At 44.8% G+C, this 22,358-nt stretch overlaps 1 protein-coding gene across 1 annotated transcript in view; it reads left to right on the plus strand.

The window, feature by feature from the left end:
- The window catches only part of TRIP4 (thyroid hormone receptor interactor 4), a 65,858-nt gene extending 52,989 nt beyond the window's left edge, over positions 1-12,869 (plus strand). The window contains exon 13 of the mRNA XM_067471315.1: positions 12,295-12,869. Coding sequence (XP_067327416.1) covers positions 12,295-12,362 — 68 coding nt within the window. The 3' untranslated portion in view covers positions 12,363-12,869. The remainder of the gene's footprint in view (positions 1-12,294) is intronic.
- The last annotated feature ends 9,489 nt before the right edge of the window (positions 12,870-22,358 follow it).

Raw genomic sequence — 22,358 nt, forward strand, 5'->3', positions numbered from 1 at the left:
AAGAGTCGGAAACGACTGAACGAATGAACAACAACAACATAATCAAAGAGCATTCTGAAACCCACCAACAATAGAATTGGGCCAAACTTCCCACACAGAACCCTCATGACCAACAGAAAATATTGTGTTTCCTGGTGGTCTTTGGCACCCCTCTGACAACATCTTGTGCCCCCCCCACCCCCATGTTTCCAACCCCCAGGTTGTGAAACACTGCTGTAGCGTTGGCCATTTCCTCCTTGCATGTCCTTGGATTTAATAACTTGTTCATGCTCCTGTGTTTGTGGTTGAAACAGAGATTAATGTGTCTTTACGTGGGATGGTTTCCTGGCATGTGCCGTGCCATTGTCTCCCAAACAAATGGGCCTCTTTCACTGTTCTGGCAGCTGTGGCTGTGTGCAATGCTGAACAGGGACACACCTGGCAAGTAGTTTAACCACAGCAGAGTTTACGGGAAAAGATTCGAGGACGAGATTATTGAGAGATTTGCAGATCTGGGGAAAGTGACGTTTTTGTGGGGACCGCTCCCTAAATCCTTCATGGCTTAAACTGCTGAGCTGCTAAACTTGCTAACCAAAAGGTCACAGGTTCAAATCCAGGGAGCAGTGTGAGCTCCCTCTGTCAGCCCCAGCTTCTGTCAACCTAGCAGTTCGAAAACATGGAAATGGGAGATCAATAGGTCCCGCTCTGGTAGGAAGGTAATGGTGCTCCATGCAATCATGCTGGCCACATGACCTTGGAGGTGTCTACGGACAACACCAGCTCTTCGGTTTAGAAATGGAGATGAGCACCAACCCGCAGAGTCGGACACAATTAGACTTAATGTCAGGGGAAACCTTTACCTTTACCTTTACTTTAAAATGGTGTTGAAGTGCATTAAATTTATAGTGTGGAGTTACCCTAAATGAATGCTGAGCAGCTGGAAGCCACCATTTCAATTTTCCGCATGTATCACCTAGGTCCGTGATGGTGAACCTATGACACTTGTGTCAGTACTGACACGCATGGCTATTTTTGATGACACCCAGACACACGTGGCCGCATACAGAGAAGTACATCTTATAAGAGCCAATCTAATTCCATTCTTAAATTTGTAAAAGGCTCTACAAATTTAACATCTGCACATTTGAGCATTGTTCACTCCATAACTCAGCATGGGTTATACATTTTTCTTATTTAAACTGTAAATATTGCAAAGTTATGGGTTATTTTCTCGAAGTGACACTCCACCCAAGTTATGCTCAGGTTTTTGGCGAACTTTGACACACCAAGCTCAAAAGGTTGCCTATCACTGACCTAGGTGGTTGTGGAGAATGAAAACGGAACATGGTTATCAGTGGGGTTTTTTAGCAGAAAGACCAGTACTGGTTAGGTTTCAGTGGTAACACTGTCCTTTGGGGCATTGGGCTCCCCAAAAATTTTGTGTACTAATTCCAATCAGTTCCTCTCCTCTTTACTGAGAGAGCGACAGAAGGAAGTTTGTTCTTTTCCTTTGTGTATGTGTTTTGTTTGTGCTTTTAAGAAGCAGCATTTGCGTGCCTGCTGCCAGTGCAAACGCTTCCCAAGTGTGTCACAGCATGTTCTTTCCAGAGTGACAGCTTCCTGCTTGAAGAGGGATCAGACCTAACAGACTGGAAGGAGATGGCCTGCTCCGGAGGCTGCCAGAGTGCCTTGCTCTCACCACTTTCCCTCTTGGTGGGGTTCGGCCACAGGAAAGCTCGTTGCTGGCTGCAGCAAGTGTGTTTGCATGCAGGGGCGGAGGGCGAGGTTCATCATTTCAGGCCGGCACGAAATAGGTAGTGACAGGGGTGCAGGGACTCAGCCACCCCTAGGCTTTGATCACAGCAGTCAAGTTCTGTGTTCCTGCCAAAGCAGAAGAGGAAAGAGTTCAGTCACCACACTGAGACCATAACAACTGCAATCCAGATATCTCAAAATCATAGAGTCAGGAGAGACCATGACTCTCCTGACTCTCAGTATGAGAAGGCTCCAGTGTTAGTTTGCCTCAGTATGAGAACATCTCAGTGTTAGCTGCCTTCTGTATGAAAAGGCTTCATTGAGAGAAAGGCCTCAGTGTGAGGTAAACCTCAGTGTTAGTAGGCCTCAGTGTGAGGTAGGCCTCAGAGTTAGTAGGCCTCAGTGTGTGAGAGAGCTGGTGTGAGAAGCCTGGTGTGAGAGACTTTGGGGTGAGAAGCCCCCGGTTAAAGGCCTCGTATGTAAAGCTCGTGTGAAGGCTGCTGTGTTTAAAAGGCTACTGTGTGAAGCTCCTGTGTAATCTTAGTGTGAGAAGAGGCTGTGTGAGACAGAAGCTGTTTATCTGCATGAAAAAGAAGCCCAATGTGGAAGCTAAGAAGGAAGTATAAAGAACTTTACAGTGTGAGAGAAGCCTCTGTGTGAGAGAACACCTCAGTGGGAGAATAGGCCTCAGAGTGTGAGGTAGGCCTCAGTGAGAGAAGTCTTCAGTGAGAGAAAGGCCTCAGTGTGAGGTTGACCTCAGAGTTAGTAGGCCTCAGTGTGTGAGAGAGCTGGTGTGAGAAGCTTGGTGTGAAAGACTTTGGGGTGAGAAGCCCCCGGTTAAAGGCCTCGTATGTAAAACTCCAATGTGAAGGCTGCTGTGTTTAAAAGGCTACTGTATGAAGCTCCTTTGTAAGCTTAGTGTGAGAAGAGGCTGTGTGAGACAGAAGCTGTTTATCTGCATGAGAAAGAAGCCCAGTGTGGAAGCTGAGAAGGAAGTATAAAGAACTTTATAGTGTGAGAGAAGCCTCTGTGTGAGAGAACACCTCAGTGGGAAAATAGGCCTCAAAGTGTGAGGTAGGCCTCAGTATGAGAGAAGTCTTCAGTGAATGAAAGGCCTCAGTGTGAGGTAGGCCTCAGAGTTAGTAGGCCTCAGTGTGTGAGAGCTGGTGTGAGAAGCCTGGTGTGAGAGACTTTGGGGTGAGAAGCCCCCGGTTAAAGGTTTCATAGTGTGAGAGAAGCCTCTGTGTGAGAGAACACCTCAGTGGGAGAATAGGCCTCAGAGTGTGAGGTAGGCCTCAGTGAGAGAAGTCTTCAGTGAGAGAAAGGCATCAGTGTGCGGTAGGCCTCAAAGTTAGTAGGCCTCAGTGTGTGAGAGAGCTGGTTTGAGAGACTTCGGGGAGAGAAGCCCCTAGTTAAAGGCCTCGTATGTAAAGCTCCAGTGTGAAGGCTGCTGTGTCTAAAAGGCTACTGTGTGAAGCTCCTGTGTAAGCTTAGGCTGTGTGAGACAGAAGCTGTTTATCTGCATGAGAAAGAAGCCCAGTGTGGAAGCTAAGAAGGAAGTATAAAGAACTTTACAGTGTGAGAGAAGTCTCTGTGTGAGAGAACACCTCAGTGGGAGAATAGGCCTCAGAGTGTGAGGTAGGCCTCAGTATGAGAAGTTCCCTTGTGAAACTTGAATTTTATTTGTGTCATGGAAACCTTGTTCTTGGAAATAGCGCAACCATATTATTTTGCTATAAAGAAAAGCCTAAGGAAGATGTAACATTGGTCTGGGTGTTTTTGTTCTTTTTATCACTTTGGGCTACTGCTGCTGGGTCACGCTGCTTCTAAGTTACTCTGCTGTACATTTATGAGGAGGGTCTCTTGTTAATAAGCCCACTTGCCCAATGCAAACAAGGTGTGTGCCACAAGGTTCCTTCTATCCCCAATTACTCTATATACAAGTGTTGATGTTTCTTCATTTCCAGTAGATCTTTGTCAAAAGGTGGGATAGGACTGAGGCTCAAGAACAGGTTTTTGTCTGTTTACATTGAAGCGGTTTTGCAGAAATCTTGCCTCTTCTCTCCTGCCTTCATTCCCCGTGGCTTCTCCCTTTAACCAGACAGGTTTGGAGTGGTATTCCACCGCCTTCGTGGGCGTAGTGTTTGTTGCTTGTCAAAAGTACATTTATCCCTCATGCTGAGGCTGTGAGGGAACGTGTCGCGTGGGATTACATTTGAGAGAAGCAACGACTAGGCCCCTGGCCAAATGCATTACGAATGTGATTTCGTGTCTCTTAGTAATGAGAGCAGCCTTCGAGATTGGGTGTCCGGGTGCAGAGGATGGGATAAGGACGGGAACAAGACGCACGCTGGGAAGGACTCCCATTTCCTGCATGTGAGCAGCTGTGGGGAAATGACTATGATATTTTTTTTAAAGGACTGATATATATATAAAAAGCTGTCCAACAGTGTGGATGTTGGAAACAGACTCCATTTTTGAATAATTCATTAAAATCATAGATGACTGTGCTGTCACACCGACACTATAAAGTTAAAACTAAGATGTGCTTCTCTCTTTATCTGGGTGAACTGCAGGTGCCTTACTTAGAAGCTCAGAATTCCCAGCAACTGAGTCCAGTCCATATTTGAGCATCAAACATAACATTTATTTTTCAAAAGTCTTGAATCCTGGCTTGCCCTTCTAGTCACACAGGGATGGCTTCTCTCAGGCTTCCCTTTCATTTGCAGGAATCAAAAATATCTTTCAAAACAAAATTGAAATGGAAGAATTGTAGGAGGTTCTGGGGCCCTTGGAAAAAAACAGATGTTGGGGTGCTGCTGTTGAGGGGTGGTCTGAAGAGGAAGAGGAGAGCCTTTTGGTGGGCCTTGTGCTCCTGGATTGGAGCCCACTACTTCTGTAGTGCCTCAGGAAAAAAGTACGAGGGTTGAATGAAAAGTAATGACTCCACCTTCGTAACTCCTCAACAGATGGCTGTACTGGTATGCGGCAGGTACTGGCTTGTTCAGTAGACTCTCCTCTACAGTTCCATTTTGGTGGAAAGCGTTAGCAGAAAACATAATGCCTCCACCTTCATAACTCCTCAACAAATGGCTGTACTGGTATGCGGCAGGTACTGGCTTGTTCAGTAGACTCTCCTCTACAGTTCCATTTTGGCAGGAAGCCTTAGCAGAAAAAGTAATGCCTCCATCTCCGTAACTCCTCAACAGATGGCAGTACTGGTATGCAGCAGGTACTGGCTTGTTCAGTACACTCTCCTCTACAGTTCCATTTGGGCGGGAAGCCTTAGCAGAAAAAGTAATGCCTCCATCTTCATAACTCCTCAACAGATGGCAGTACTTGTATGCGGCAGGTACTGGCTTGTTCAGTAGACTCTCCTCTACAGTTCCATTTTGGCGGGAAGCCTTAGCATTGTACGGTTGTGTTGTTAAAGTACAAAGTATGGAACCCTGCGCAGACGGTTAGTCAATGCGACTTAAGCAACATGCAGTCATTGAATTCTTGACAGCAGAAGGTGTCACCTCATCATCTTTAAACGCACAGTACTCACATCAACACAATCACCATAAACAGCTTGCATTCTCTGATGAATCTCCTTTGGGGTGACAGAGGAACCAATGGCATGCTTTGGTATGACCAGAGCTGGAGGATATTATTCTTGTGGACCAGAACTTCACCAATCAGTCTGACTTATGAGGAATAAGCAATAACTATATGGCAAGTGCTCCTCCAAGGGAAAAGGACTGACTTGCTCTATTGCACTGGGTTCTGTATTTTGCACTGTTTTATTTTATTCTTATGTTTCACTTATTTTATCACAATGTTATTTTTGCCGTTTTATATTTATTTTATTGCAATTGCATTATCAGGCTTGGCCTTATGTAAGCCGCCCTGAGTCTCCTTTGGGGAGATGGTGGCGGGTATAGATAAAGTTTATTATTAGTAGTAGTATCAAAACCCGAAGGACTGAGAGTATGTCTTCAGATGTGTGGTGCTCTCAACCTTGTTAGCGTTGAGATACAGCTGGCTTGGCTTGTATGGAGTGTGAACATCTCTCAGAGCTAAGAACGGGGCTAATGAATTACTGCTGCTTATTATGGATGGGATGTCTCAAGTCAGCGGGTACCCTGTGAGTGCAGAGATCAATGCCAGCAGGGCCCTCCTGACAAATGTCTCTGTCTAAAGCAGGGCTCGGCGGGCCAAGGGCACCTAATGCTTCTTTGGGCAGATCAAAGAGGCCTTGAGACCCTTCAGACCCTTCGGGAAGGATTTTTACACATTCCAGTGCTGTCCCAGTTCTGCCTGATGAAGACACTTCTTGATGACTGCTCCAGAAATGTGGAATTCCCTTCTTCCTAGAGCATGTTCAGATGAAATCTCCTTTCTTGTAGTTTGAAGCCATTGTTCCGCGTCCTAGTCTCCAGGGAGGCAGAAAACAAGCTTGCTCCCTCCTCCCTGTGGCTTCCTATCACATATTTATACATGGCTATCATATCTCCTCTCAGCCTTCTCTTCTCCAGGCTAAGCATGCCCAACTCCTTAAGCCGCTCCTCATAGGGCTTGTTCTCCAGACCCTTGAACATTTTAGTCGCCCTCCTCTGGACACATTCCAGCTTGTCAATATCTCTCTTGAATTGTGGTGCCCAGAATTGGACACAATATTTCAGGTGTGGTCTAACCAAGGCGGAATAGAGGGGTAGCATTACTTCCCTAGATCTAGACACTATGCTCCTATTGATGCAGGCCAAAATCCCACTGGCTTTTTTTGCCGCCACATCACATTGTTGGCTCATGTTTAACTTGCTGTCCACAGGGACTCCAAGATCTTTTTCACACGTACTGCTCTTGAGCCAGGCATTGTCCCCCATTCTGTCTCTTTGCATTTCGTTTTTTCTGCCTAAGTGGAGTCTCTTGCATTTGTCCCTGTTGAACTTCATTTTGTTAGTTTTGGCCCATCATCTCTAATCTGTGAAGATCGTTTTGAATCCTGCTCCTGTCCTCTGGAGTCTTGTCTCTCCCTTCCAATTTGGTCCCGTCTGCAAACTTGATGCTTATGCCTTCTAACCCTTCAACTCTAAGTCATTAATAAATACGTTGGATAAAGATAACCACTCAGTTTGTGGTTATGTTTTTATGGAGGCACCCGATTATGTGCAAGCTCTGCAGATGCTCAACATCTCTTCATCAGGGAAGCCAGTGTAACATCAGAGGAGAGGAGGACAGGCTTGTTCTTTAAGCCATCAGAGGGAAGGAGGGTTTGATCTTTAAGCCATCAGAGGGAAGGAGGACAGATCTGATCTGTAAACCATCTCACCTGCATGTTGCAGTTCCTGAGATGTAATTCAGAGGGAGTGTCTGTAGACTCACAGATCGATCTTATCAGGTCACCTGAAGGTACAGGTATGAGGTTTCAACAGCTAAGTTCACTTTTGGACTCAATGGGAGGGAACAAGGCAATAAAATATGATTCCCTGCCATTACCTGGTTATTTGTGTTGCCGGGTGCAATAAGGAGCATGGCTCTGGTCTCTTCAAGGGGGAATTTCAGCAGGTACTACTTGAGTGAAAAGTAACTCTGCCTGAATTTCTCTCCATGCACCATTAAATACAAAAACCCTACACAAATGTATCCCAATTGTTGATTGGGTTTTCAGATGACTAGGACATCAAGAATTAGGCATGTGCAATCCATAGTTCTAAATGGTTCTAAAGTACTTACAAAACTCACTTACTTACTTAGGCGATCCCTTGTTGGCCAAGTAGGATAGTCTTCCAGGATCAGAATTCTTGTGAGTCTGTAGGTGGCTGTGGAGCCCTGTTCTTGACCTGCATGTTCTCCCGGAGTGAGGGCATTGGTTTCCAGGTGGAAGGCGGTCTCGGTCAGGGTTGGCTTGACACGCCTTCCTCTTGGCACATTTCTCTCTTTCACCCTCCATTCCTGCCTCTTCAAATTCTGCAGCACTCCTGGTCACAACTGACCTCTAGCTGGAGCGCTCAAGGGCCAGGGCTTCCCAGTTCTCAGTGTCTATGCCAGAGGTTTTAAGGTTGGCTTTGAGCTCATCTTTAAATCTCTTTTCCTGTCCTCCAACATTCCGTTTTCCGTTCTTGAGTTCGGAGTAGAGCAACTGCTTTGGGAGACGGTGGTTAGGCATCCGTTGTCATCAGCATACTGGAGTTCTACAAAACTAAACTAAACTTACAAAACTAAAGTTCTGGTGGTGAAAACTAGGGGGCGCTGGTGCTTTGCTTCTGAAGTGTTGCTAAAGTTCTGGTGGTGAAAATTTCAGAACTCTAACAAAACTTTCAAAATTTCATTATTATTTCATTATTGGGGATTTTTATGACAGAACCTATTAGGAACTGCCATTTATAATGAAATTTTGAAAGCTGTGTTAGAGTTCTGAAAGTTTCACCACCAGAACTTTAGCAACACTGTAGAAGCAAAGCACCAGCACCCCCTCGTTTTCACCACCAGAACTTTAGTTTTGTAAGTACTTTAGAACCATTTAGAACGGTGGTTCTCAACCTGTGGGTCCCGAGGTGTTTTGGCCTACAACTCCCAGAAATCCCAGCCAGTTTACCAGCTGTTAGGATTTCTGGGAGTTGAAGGCCAAAACGTCTGGGGACCCACAGATTTCGAACCACTGATTTTGAACCTTGGATTGCACATGCCTACTAGAAATGGCAGTTTTCCTTCAATTTCGTTTTCCACATTGAATTGGATGTTTGGGTGGATGCTGTTGAGGTGGTCCAGGAACTTGTTGAGTTCTTCTCCTCCATGGCTCCAAATGGTGAAGGTGTCACCCACCTATCTGAACCATAGAGAGGGCTTTTTTGTTGTTGTTTGACCTAGAGCTGTGTGTCTCAACCTAGTGCTGCGGCTCCTTAATACAATTCCTCATGTTGTGGTGACCCCCAGCCATAAAATAATTTCTGTTGCTAATTTTCTAATGTTATGAATCGTCATGTAAATATCTGATATGCAGGGTGCATTTTCATTCACTGGTCCAAATTTGGCACAAATACCCAATACACCCATGGATCTGGACCAAATGCCATGGCCCCTTAATACAGTTCTCCATGTTGTGGTGGCCCCCAACCATAACATTATTTTTATTGCTACTTCACAACTGTCATTTTGCTACTGTTATGAATCATTATGACCTTGAAGGAGCTGGGGGTGGAAACGGCCGACAGGGAGCTCTGGCGTGGGCTGGTCCGTGAGGTCACGAAGAGTTGGAAGCGACTGAACGAATTAACAACAACAACAATGAATCATAATGTAAATATCTGATATGCAGGGTATGTTTTCATTCGCTGCACCAAATTTGGCACACATACCTAATACGCCCATGGATCTGGACCAAAATTCGGCACGTATATTCAGTGTGCCCAAATGTGAACACTGGTGGAGTTTGGGGAAAATAGACCTTGACATTTGGAAGTTGTAGTTTCTAGCATTTATAGTTCATCTACAATCAAAGAGCATTCTGAAATCCACCAATGATGGAATTGAACCAAACGTGGCACACATAAACTCCCATGATCAACAGAAAATACTGGAAGGGTTTGGTGGGCATTGACCTGGGTTTTGGAGTTATAGTTCACCTACATCCAGAGAGTACTGTGGACTCAAACAATGATGGATCTGGACCAAACTTGGCACAGATATTCAATCTGCCCAATGTGAACACTGGAGGCGTTTGGGGAAAATAGACCTTGACATTTGGAAGTTGTAGTTTCTAGTATTTATAGTTCATCTACAATCAAAGAGCATTCTTAACTCCACCAATGATGGATTTGAACCAAACTTGGCACACAGAACTCCCATGACCAACAGAAAATACTGGAATGGTTTGGTGGGCATTTACCTTGAGTTTTGGAGCTGGAGTTCACCTACATCCATTCTCCAACATTAGTACCAAAAGGGTTACAAATCAGTTTTGGGTCAACTTTAGATTTGGTTTGGTTATTTGGGGTCCTGAGTCAGAAAATCACATTGGATAGACCACATCAGTTCTAGTGTCTGATACAGAACATATGCCATCCTGTTGTCACCATCTACAGGATGGTGACTACCTACAGAAAACCATATTTAATAATCTCGAGCTGATGTGGTCTATCAAATGCAATTCTCTGAATCAGCATTATTTATTTTATTTATTTATTTACAGCATTTTTACCCTGCCCTTCTCAACCCCCCTGGGAGGGGGGGGGGGAATCAGAGCGGTTTTCACCCCAAATCACCCCAGGAACAGGCCAAAAAATGAAGGTACCTGATACGCCCATGGATCTGGACCAAACTTGGGCACAAATACTCAATGTGCCCAACTGTGAACACTGGTGGAGTTTGGGGAAAATAGACCTTGACATTTGGGAGTTGTCGTTGCTGGGATTTATAGTCCATCTACAATCAAAAAGCATTCTGAACCCCACCAATGATAGAACTTCCCACAATGAACCTGCGTGACCAACAGAAAATATTGTGTTTCTGATGGTCTTTGGTGACCCCTCTGATACCTCCTCACGACCCCACCCCCCCAGGGGTCCCAACTCCCAGCAATGCAAAACGCTGACCTAGAGCTTCATGTTAATTGGAACTTTCCTTGCACTTGACATCCTGGTACTCACTTTGACCTTGCTAGCTGGAAGTTGAACCCTTCCCTGTTTCCAGAATGCTTTGCTGTTTCTCCCTTCCGCCTTTCACAATGGCAGGCAACTGTTTCTCACTTTGATCAGAGTCTTGCTCTCCTCCTGTTTGCTTTTCTCATTGTCACTTTTGACATCTGCAACTGGGAGCTTCCACCATGGATTCCTTCCCCGGCTTCCCTGGGTGTCTTTCCTTTCTTTCTTTCTTTCTTTCCTTCCCACCCCCTTGAAGAGCGCTTCACAGCTCCCCATGTCACTGCAGCACTGAGTTTTGGAAATGCCTGATTCCTCAAGCAGGAAAATTGAATGTGACAGCAACACAGTCACTGGAGGGAGATCTTGTTGCCTACAGCTGATTTACATTGCAAATAACCTTTAAAAATAAGCACTCGTGAGACTATGCATCGTTGAAGGCTTTCATGGCCGGAATCACTGAGTTGTTGTGAGTTTTCCGGGCTGTATGGCCATGTTCCAGAAGCATTCTCTCCTGACATTTTGCGCACATCTATGGCAAGCATCCTCTGAGGTTGAGGGGTCTGTTGGAAACCAGGCAAGTGAGGTTTATATATCTGTGGAATGTCCAGGGTGGAAGAAAGAACTCTTGTCTGTTGGAGGCAAATGTGAATGTTTCCATTGGCTACCTTGATTAGCATTTAATGGCCTTGCAGCTTCAAAGTTGGGCTTCTTGCCTGGTGTAATCCTTTGTTGGGAGGTGTTCGCTGGCCCTATCATAGAATCATAGAGTTGAAAGAGACCTCATGGGTCATCTAGTCCAACCCCCTGCCAAGAAGCTGGAAAATTGCATTCACAGCACCCCCAACAGATAGCCATCCAGCCTCTGTTTAAAAGAAGGAGCCTCCACCGCACTCCGGGGCAAAGAGTTCCCTGATTGTTTCCTGTCTGGAATAACTCTGCTTTCTGAGTGTTGTACTTTATTCACTGAGGACAACAAAGGATTCCCACCACCCCCCAGGCAGAACGCAGCCAAACTTTGAAGCTACAAGACCATTAAAAGACCAACTACAAGACACCGCATTTCTGTGTATGAACCCACACAATCTCTTCGATCATCTGGAGAGGCCCTGCTCATGCTCCCACCTCCTTCGCAGGCGCGATTGGTGGGGACGAGGGAGAGGGCCTTCTCGGTGGTGGCCCCTCGATTCTGGAATTCAATCCCTAAGGACATCAGACATGCCCCAACGCTGGCAGTCTTTAGGAGGAGCCTGAAAACGTGGTTGTTCCAGTGTGCCTTCCCAGAATAAGGAAAATTCTTAGCAATATGTCCTCAAATGCACTTTAATATTGACTTAGGATTGTCTGCGCACCCTTATCTTTCTTTGAAAACCCTATCCTAGTTTACCCTACCTTGTCTATGCCCAGCATTTTAAATTTAAATTTAAATTATTACATTTGGCCCGGCCATAGGTTTTTAAATGCTGTATGTTATTGTTATTGTTTATTGCTTGTTGTGTATTTTTGTTTTCTGATTTTTTATTTTAACTGTTTTGTATTGATTATTTGTTATTGCTTTTGTTTATTGATGTGCTGTGGGTTCAGCCTCATGTAAGCCGCACCGAGTCCCTTGGCGAGATGGCAGCGTGGTACAAATAAATTATTATTATTATTATTATTATTATTATAGAAGCCAATTGCAACATTCACACTTGCCACCAACAGTCAAGAGTTCTTTCTCCCACCTTGGACATTCCACAGATATATAAACCCCATTTTCCTAGTTTCCAACAGAACTCACAACCTCTGAGGATGCCTGCCATAGATGCAGGTGAAAGGTCAGGAGAGAATGCTTCTGGAACATAGCCATACAGCCCAGAAAACTCACAACAACCTACCCATTAGACTGCCTCTCCCCACACACCTGAAACCCTTTTTTCTGTTTCTTTTTTTTAAACAGGGAAGCTGGATTCAAAGATCCATCAGGGAGCGAAGAAGGGGCTAATGAGGCAGAAGGCCTCCATGTGAGCTGCAGGCCATACAATACCCACCAGCATCCCGGACAGCAGAAGGAAGGGCTCCCAACCCAGCGCCTGGGACTTCAGGAACATCAGAGGTGCTGTAAACGCCACAGAGGGAACAGACAGCCATGAGGAAGATACACAAAGGAGAACTTGTTTCTATAACAATAAATACACGTTGAGTTGTCTGCGACCAAAGGATGGTGTAAGGCAGTGGTTCTCAACCTTCCTAATGCCGCGACCCCTTAATACAGTTCCTCATGTTGTGGTGACCCCCAATCACAACATTATTTTCGTTGCTACTTCATAACTGTAATTTTGCTATTGTTCTGAATCATAATGTAAATATCTCATTTGCAGATGTATTTTCACTCACTGGACCAAATTTGGCACAAATACCCAATACTCCCAAGTTTGATTACTGGTGGGGTTGGGGGGATTGATTTTGTCATTTGGGAATTGTAGTTGTTGGTATTTATAGTTCATGTACAAACAAAGAGCATTCTGAACTCCACCAATGATGGAATTCATTCTTCACACAGAACTCCCATGACCAACAGAAAATACTGGAAAGGTTTGGTGGGCATTGACCTTGAGTTTTGGAGTTGTAGTTCACCTACATCCTGTGACTCAAACAATGATGGATCTGGACCAAGCTTGACATGGATACTCAATATGCCCAAATATGAACACTGGTGGAGTTTGGGGAAAATATACCTTGACATTTGGGAGTTGTAGTTGGTGGGATTTATAGTTCACCTACAGTCAAAGAGCATTCTGAATCCCACCATCGATAGAATTGGACCAAACTTGGCACACAGAACTCCCATGACCAAAGAAAATACTGGAAGTTTTTGGTAGCCATTGACCTTGAATTTTGGAGTTGTAGTTCACCTACATCCAGAGGGCACTGTGGACTAAAACAAGGATGGATCTGGACCAAGCTTGGCATGGATACTCAATATGCCCAAATACGAACACTGGTGTAGTTTGAGGGAAATAGACCTTGACATTTGGGAGTTGTAATTGGTGGGATCTATAGTTCACCTACAATCAACAAGCATTCTGAACTCCACCAATAATGGAATTGAACCAAACTTGGCGCACACAACTTCCATGACCAACAGAAAATACTGGAAGGGTTTGGTGGGCATTGACCTTGGGTTTAGGAGTTGGAGTTCACCTACATCTGAACTTGGCACACAGAACTCCTATGAGTTCATGTATTTTCTTAAGCAAATAATAGTGTGAACACATGATGCTTCCTTGACATCTCATCCTCTCCTTCACAAAATAGCTCAGGCATCCATTTGACTTGGCACAAGAACCCAAGCCTGATTTCTCACTCCAAAGTCAACATTGCCTGAACTAATATAACGTAAACAACTGCCTGTTAATAAGCTGTCGTGAAATCATGTCATTTCCCATGAATTTTCTCTATCTCTTTCCCACGTAGTCTCTCGAACCAATGGGGCTGAATCTCTGCTCTAGTCCTTAAATGAAGCTCATTGCTTATTTCCATAACTCCAGGTGATTTCCCTTGAAAATTTTCTCTTTTATCCTCACTCAACCCCTTATCTAATGACATTGTTTCTGGCTCCTCTGACTGACCTTGGAGCTTGGTATCGTCAGAGCCAGTTTCATTTCTCTGGCCTGAAGCTTCAACGCTTTGATCCAGGCCTGAATCTGCATTATTTTGAACCCCAGGCAATCCCACAATCCATTCTGAATCATCAGTGAACCCATCAGCCCCAGGCTGCTGAGCTACAACAATCAAACCTTATATACGTGTACACTTTCTTTTCTCCTACATTTGGCCTTTAGGTGTCACAGCATGCAATGTAAACCTTAAGCCTTGATCTCCTGGGCAGGTGTGGGCTGGAGCCACAAGCGCCTGGGAATCTCCAGAGAGCAGGTGTGCTCTGCTGTGGCAAGCAGAAATGTGCAGAGCTGTGCGCCAAGGTTGGCTGAATGCCTTGGTGGGAAGGTGCTGCTGCCAGAAGCTCTGCCTTTCAGAGGGAATGGGAAAACCGCTGAGAACACAGAAGGCAAACATGATCATGCAGCCTCCTGGAACAGGAAGAGGAGGCAGCCATACTTCCATCCAGGTCTATATCAAAGTGGGCTTTGTGCAGCTCTGGAGATATTGGAATCCATCTCCAATTAACAGTTGGGAAGGTAGCGTAGCCATGTCCAATCTATGTGGAGTGCACCTCCAAACATTTGTTTTACGAGAGTTGAATGAAAAGTAATGCCTCCACCTTCGTTACTTGGGTTTGGATGGGAATATTTTAATAAATCAAGCGCAGAAATAATCCTTAGAATGTGCTCTTTAACTACCACTATTCACTGTTCCACATCATCATCATCACCTTTATTTATATCCCGCCACCATATCCCTGATGGGGACTTGGAGCGGCTTACATGGGGCCAAGCCTGGACATATTACAGCAATAAAATCAAAGCATAAACAACAAAGAACAACAATATCATCAAAATACATTTTAAAAAGCAATCATAAAATAGCATTCTAATAAACACAATCACAACAACGATAACAATGGGCGGGCCACATGTACAAGATAAAACAATTAAAAGACTGTAATAACCACCAGACAATTGGATACATTTCTGCCAACGATGAAGAAGTTTTCTGAAGCTGTTACGGAGAAGTCGACACTCTGTTTCCGCAACCAGAGTCTCACAGTTCTCTCAACGTCTTCATCAGAAGCACAATGATGTCCCCAGAAGCATAATGATGGATTAACCTTGGCTTTAAGCAGCACGCTTCTGGCTTCCTGAGTCTGGGATTTTGGGTTCTTGTGTTCTTTATTTATTTATTTATTATTTACAGTTCTTATATTCCGCCCTTCTCACCCCGCAGGGGACTCAGGGCGGATTACAGTCAACACATATATGGCAAACATTCAGTGCCAGTTTGACAAACAACATTTAACAGACAAAGGCTATCTAACTTTTTTTTTCTGGCCGCCAGGGGAGCTGCTGCTTTTCATCGTCCATCAACGACACCGATGAAGTTCTTCCGCATTCCACATTCCCCGGAGTCTTCTTTATGGCCTCATAAATTAGTTAAATTTAGCCTCCCACACAAGGTGGTACCTTATTTTCCTACTTGACAGATGCAACTGTCTTTTGGGTTGCAAAGGTCGACAACGGGCTACACAATGGCTGGACACCCACTCCAGCCCGGGCTGGCTTCGAACTCATGACCTTTTGGTCAGAGTGATCTTAATGCAGCTGACACTCAGCCAGCTGCGCCACAATTCCGGTGTTCAACTGGGTTTCATGGATTATTGTTTGACCATTGCTTAAAAGATTATGCTTCATGTTTTTGCTTTTGGATCTTGGGAACTCTGTCTTTGCATTTAAGCCTTTTTGGAACTTTGCATTTCTTATACTATGTTTTGACTTTGCCTTTTCTTCAATAAACTACAAAATCTACAGCTTTGGTGTGGTGGTGTTTGGGAGCAAGGTGAAAAGTACCCTGAGTTGCAACAAACGATTCCCATCCTGACTTCTTTCCCCGCCTTCCGCAGACACACCTGAACGCCAGCCAGGCACTGCAAGGGAGGACAGGTGAAGGAAGGGGACTGCAGGTGAAATATCTGCTTTCCTTACTCAGCTCTGGGCGCCGAGTCTCTCTCTCTCGCTGCAATCCTGGCATGATTTACAAGACGTATTGCTGATGAGATGGTTCTGTCCAGTTATGCAATAAATAAAACTGCTTACTCTCGTAAGGGGAATCGGGCTGGCCTGACCCTCCACAGCACGCATCTCGTAGCCCGGAGAGATTTATTGCCTTTCAAGAACTTCATCAGACTTCTGCAAATTAGTCCCGGCTTGGCTTTCCTTCAGCTGGCAGCACATTATCCACTTTCACAGCTGTTGGGGGAACTATTCAGGGCAAAGAGGCTCTCTTGGCCAAAGCCTCACAGGGTCCATCCTGGACGGTTCCAAGCCATTTGGGAGGTCAACATGCCGAGCGACACAATATAAACATTCAGGCTTTTTACTTTGGAGACGTAAGAGCAAAATCCTATGAATAAATTCAGAAGCGATTCCCACTAAGCTCAATGGGCCTGGCTCCCAGTAAGTGTGAATAGAGAAATAGAAAAATAGTATAAGCGGGGGAGCACGCAATAATCCAAAGTTCCAAATTAAGATGTTTCTTTGGCATCTTGCATGCTGTTAAGCTCCACTGGTCTTGATCAGTCATTGGATGAGGGTCACAGCGGTCTCGGGAAGTAAATGAAGGTATTTCAAGTCCCATCATCCGTGGTCCATCATCCTCCAAACAGTACCAGGAAGTAGAGTGTGTCTTGGGGGCTCTGTGTGCCAAGTTTGGTCTTGATCAGTCATTGGATGAGGGTTGCAGTGGTCTCAGATGAGTACTGCAAGTCCCATCATCCGAGATCCATCCTTCCCCAAAGTGCACCAGAAAATTGAGTTGGCAGTCTCGGCGGTGGCCGGAAGAGCTTTTGCACAATTAAAACTTGTGCGCCAGACTACCTTGGGAAGTATGATCTGGCCACGGTGGTCCACGCTCTTGTTACATCCCAAATAGATTACTGCAACGTGCTCTATGTGGGGTTGCCTTTGAATACTTTTCGGAAACCTCAACTAGTCCAGAGGGCGGCAGCTAGACTACTCACGGGAGAATCATACAGAGAGCATAATACTCTTCTGTTACGTCAGCTCCACTGGCTGCCGATCCAGTTCCGAGCACAATTCAAAGTGCTGGTTTTGACCTACAAAGCCCTATACGGCTCCAGCCCAGCTTACCTGTCCGAATGTATCTCCCTCTATGTCCCACCTCAAAATTTACTCTTCTGGGAGGCCCTGCTCTCGGCCCTGCCTTTGGCGCAAACATGCTTGGCAGGGACGAGGGACAGGACCTTCTTGGTGGTGGCCCCTGCCTATGGAACTCCCTCCCCAGCGAAATCAGGTCAGCAACATCCCTCCTTGCCTTCAGGAGAAAATTGAAAATGTGGTTATGGGACCAGGCCTTTGGGTACCTTGCAAATAACTGACAATGACAATGGCGACAATGTAATGGAAAATGAACTATGGATAGGTTTCCAATTGTGTTGTGTTTGCTGGATTCGTTTTTAGACAAGGCTACACAGCCAGTGTGGTTGTATTATTTATCATTGTACTTTTTAGCCTTGAACAATTTTTAAAACTAATTTAATATATTATTCATATATAATTACTGTATTATGTGTATGTAGTGGCATCAAATTGAGTCCCCCCTCTGGGGGTATAAGAAGGGCGGGGTACAAATACGTTAAATAAATAAATATAAATAAAAATGTAATGTTCGTTTGTGGGATTAACAGAACTCAAAAACCACTGGGCGAATTCACACCAAATTTGGCCACAAGATTCCTACTAACCCAAGGAGTGACCATCACTAAAAAAATGATTTTGTCATTTAGAAGTTGTAGTTGCTGGGATTTATAGTTCACCTACAATCAAACAGCCTTCTGAACTCCACCAACGATGGAATTGAACCAAACTAGGCACACAGGACTCCCATGACCAACAGAAAACACTATAAGGGTTTGGTGGGCATTTACCTTGAGTTTGGGAGTTGCAGTTCACCTAATCCAGAGAGCACTGTGGACTCAAACTATGATGGATCTGGACCAAATATGAACACAGATCTAGACCAAACTTGGCACGAATACTCCATATGCCCAAATATGAACACAGATGGAGTTTGGGGGAAATAGACCTTGACATTTGGGAGTTGTAGTTACTGGGATTTACAGTTCACCTAGAATAAAAGATAATTGGGGAATCAAAGAGAATTGGGGAAACTTCCCCATGACCAACGCAAAATACTTAAGGCTATCCAGTCCAACTCCATTCACCATGGCAAGAAAACATAAACAAAGCCCTCCTGACAAAAAGCCATCCAGTCATACATTTATATATGATTCACACACAGAGATATAGTATCATAGATTTGAAAGAGACCCCTGAAGAAGGACAATGATATGTTGCATGTCCCAGAGTAGGCAAACCAGACAATCTCCACATCAACACTGACACAGAAACAGCAAGAAGTGCTGTTTACCCTCAAGCATAAAGAAATTGCATATATTAGAAATCAACACTTTCTCCTTACTTTATTTCCCAGATCACCAGACTGGGCCACAGCAACGCCTGGCAGGGGACAGCTAGTAAATAATAAAAAATAGCAGAGGCAGGGGAGCATGCAAGAATCCAAAGTTCTGAATTAAGCTGTTTCTTTGGCACCTTGCATGCTGTTAAGCAACATAAATCAAGTCAGCAGAGCTACCTGAATGTGTGAAATGCATTCAGTAGCTGGTGGCCAGTAGCCAAGATTTGTTATCTGCCTTCGGTTTGACTCCAATTGACGGCAACCCTATCATAGGTTTACTGAGCAAGAATGATTCAGAGGGCACTTCCTGTTGCCTTCCTCGAGGAGTATGGGAATGTGATCCACCCAAGATTACTTAGTGAGTTTCCATTTTTTAAATACATACAACCATTGCTGACGATCGTGCCATCACCGCCCAAGCAGCGAGCTTTGAAATGGTTGAATAGAAGCTCTCTGAAGCTTCAGGTGCTCTTACTGCCTATTACAGGGAAAACCAGCTGGTTCCTAATGTTTAACATTTACACAAATAACCAACCACTGCCAGAAGGGACAGAGAATTTAATCTATGCTGATGATCGTGCCATCACCGCCCAAGCAGCGACCTTTGAAATGGTTGAACAGAAACTCTCAGAAGCTTTAGGTGCTCTTACTGCCTATTACAGGGAAAACCAGCTGATTCCTAATGTTTAGCATTTACACAAATGACCAGCCACTGCCGGAAGGGACAGAGTGTTTCATCTATGCTGACGATCGTGCCATCACCGCTCAAGCAGGGAGCTTTGAAATGGTTGAACAGAACTCTCTGAAGCTTTAGGTGCTCTTACTTCCTATTACAGGGAAAACCAGCTGATTCCTAATGTTTAACATTCACACAAATAACCAGCCACTGCCAGAAGGGACAGAGAATTTAATCTATGCTGTCGATCGTGCCATCACCACTCAAGCAGCGAGCCCTTCCAGTATTTTCTGCTGGCCATGGGAGTTCCGTGTGCCAAGATTGGTTCAATTCCATCACTGGTGGAGTTCAGAATGCTCTTTGATTGTAGGTGAACTATAAATCCCAGCAACTACAACTCCTGAATGCCAAGGTCTATTTCCCCAAACTCGACCAGTGTTCACATTTGGACATATGGAGTATCCGTGCCAAGTTTGGTCCAGATACATCACTGAGTCCACAGTGCTCTCTGGATGTAGATGAACTACAATTCCAAAACTCAAGGTCAATGCCTACGAAACCCTTCCAGTATTTTCTGCTGTCCATGGGAGTTCTGTGTGCCAAGATTGGTTCAGTTCCATCACTGGTGGAGTTCAGAATGCTCCTTGATTGTAGGGGAACTATAAATCCCAGCAACTACAACTCCTGAATGCCAAGGTCTATTTTCCCCAAACTTCACCAGTGTTTACATTTGGGCATATTGAGTATTCGTGTAGAGTTTGGTCCAGATACATCTCTGAGTCTACAGTGCTCTCTGGATATAGGTGAACTACAACTCCAGAACTCAAGGTCAGTGTCCCCCAAACCCTATATTTTCTATTGGTCATATGAGTTCCGTGTGCCAAGATGGGTTCAATGCCATTGTTGATAGAGTTTGATTGTAGGTGAACTATTTTTTTTTTTGGTCGTGTCAGGAGCGACTTGAGAAACTGCAAGTCGCTTCTGGTGTGAGAGAATTGGCCGTCTGCAAGGACGTTGCCCAGGGGACGCCTGGATGAATTGATGTTTTTATCATCCTTGTGGGAGGCTTCTCTCATGTCCCCGTATGAGGAGCTGGAGCTGATAGAGGGAGCTCATCCGCCTCTCCCCGGATTCGAACCTGTGACCTGTCGGTCTTATAGGTGAACTATAAATCCCAGCAACTACAACTCCCAAATCATAGAATCATAGAATCATAGAGTTGGAAGAGACCTCATGGGCCATCCAGTCCAACCCCCTGCCAAGAAGCAGAAATATTGCATTCAAAGCACCCCTGACAGATGGCCATCCAGCTTCTGTTTAAAAGCTTCCAAAGAAGGAGCCTGCACCACACTCCGGTGGAATTCTGTGCCAAGTTTGGTTCAATTCCATCGCTGGTGGAGTTCAGAATGCTGTTTGGTTGTAAGTGAACCAGCAACTACAGCTCCCAAAAGACAAAATCAATCTCCTCCCAAACACATCAGTATTCAAATTTGGGTGTATTGGGTATTTCTGCCCAATTTGGTTGTGAATTAAAATACATCCTACATATCAGATATTTACATAACGATTCATAACAGTAGCAAAATTACAGTTACGAAATAGCAATGGAAATAATGTTATGGTTGGGGGTCAGCACAACATGAGGAACTGGATTAAGGGGTCGCAGCATTAGGAAGGTTGAGAAACACTGAGTTAGAAGATATTAAAAACCCTTATGCAACACAGTTAGCCAAGAATAACAAATTACCTAATAACGCAATATTTTTTTCTATATATTTTAGGACCCTGCTGACTCTTCTGATGTTGATCAGACAAAGCGGCGAGCTTTTGTGTGTATTGTGCACAATCCCTTTTCTGTGCAAAGATAGGAAGTGATGCCTTGACGTTACTTCCCAGCTGTAAAAATACTTTGCGTAAGAATCCATTTTGCCCGCGGGGCATTATCCATTTATCATTCTAGCAAATCTATTTTCCATTTCTGGGAATGCAGACTGCCCTGTTCCCAAAGTGCCGATTTTGGGGAAAGAGAGAGGAAGTCGGCGCAGCGAATCGACGGCGGTTTTTGCGGCTTTTTTTTTGGTCTCGTTTTAAAACAAGCACTAAAAACATACCCACCACTTGTTGGTGGGAGTTCCGTGTTGTAATATGAATGCTGGGGAACCCAAGCCAATGGTCTTCCCTCGAAAATGATTTGGGAGAGTGAGGTCGAACATGACCCCCCCCCGCCATAAAATATAGTAACTTATAGTTTTGCTAAGGACAAGGACGTATGCTGAGCCATGATCAAGGCTCTCATCAATTTCTCTATGGATTTCTGGTGGGAGGGATAGAATCATAGAATCATAGAATCAAAGAGTTGGAAGAGACCTCATGGGCCATCCAGTCCAACCCCCTGCCAAGAAGCAGGAATATTGCATTCAAATCACCCCTGACAAATGGCCATCCAGCCTCTGCTTAAAAGCTTCCAAAGAAGGAGCCTCCACCACACTCCGGGGCAGAGAGTTCCACTGCTGAACGGCTCTCACAGTCAGGAAGTTCTTCCTAATGTTCAGATGGAATCTCCTCTCTTGTAGTTTGAAGCCATTGTTCCGCGTCTTAGTCTCCAAGGAAGCAGAAAACAAGCTTGCTCCCTCCTCCCTGTGGCTTCCTCTCACATATTTATACATGGCTATCATATCTCCTCTCAGCCTTCTCTTCTTCAGGCTAAACATGCCCAGTTCCCTAAGCCGCTCCTCATAGGGCTTGTTCTCCAGACCCTTGATCATTTTAGTCGCCCTCCTCTGGACACATTCCAGCTTGTCAATATCTCTCTTGAATTGTGGTGCCCAGAATTGGACACAGTATTCCAGATGTGGTCTAACCAAAGCAGAATAGAGGGGTAGCATTACTTCCTTAGATCTAGACACTATGCTCCTCTTGATGCAGGCCAAAATCCCATTGGCTTTTTTTGCTGCCACATCACATTGTTGGCTCATGTTTAACTTGTTGTCCACGAGGACTCCAAGATCTTTTTCACACGTACTGCTCTCGAGCCAGGCGTCCCCCATTCTGTATCTTTGCATTTCATTTTTTCTGCCAAAGTGGAGTATCTTGCATTTGTCACTGTTGAACTTCATTTTGTTAGTTTTGGCCCATCTCTCTAATCTGTCAAGATCGTTTTGAATTCTGCTCCTGTC

Source organism: Anolis sagrei, chromosome 9 (genome assembly GCF_037176765.1).
Source record: "Anolis sagrei isolate rAnoSag1 chromosome 9, rAnoSag1.mat, whole genome shotgun sequence".
Taxonomy (NCBI): domain Eukaryota; kingdom Metazoa; phylum Chordata; class Lepidosauria; order Squamata; family Dactyloidae; genus Anolis; species Anolis sagrei.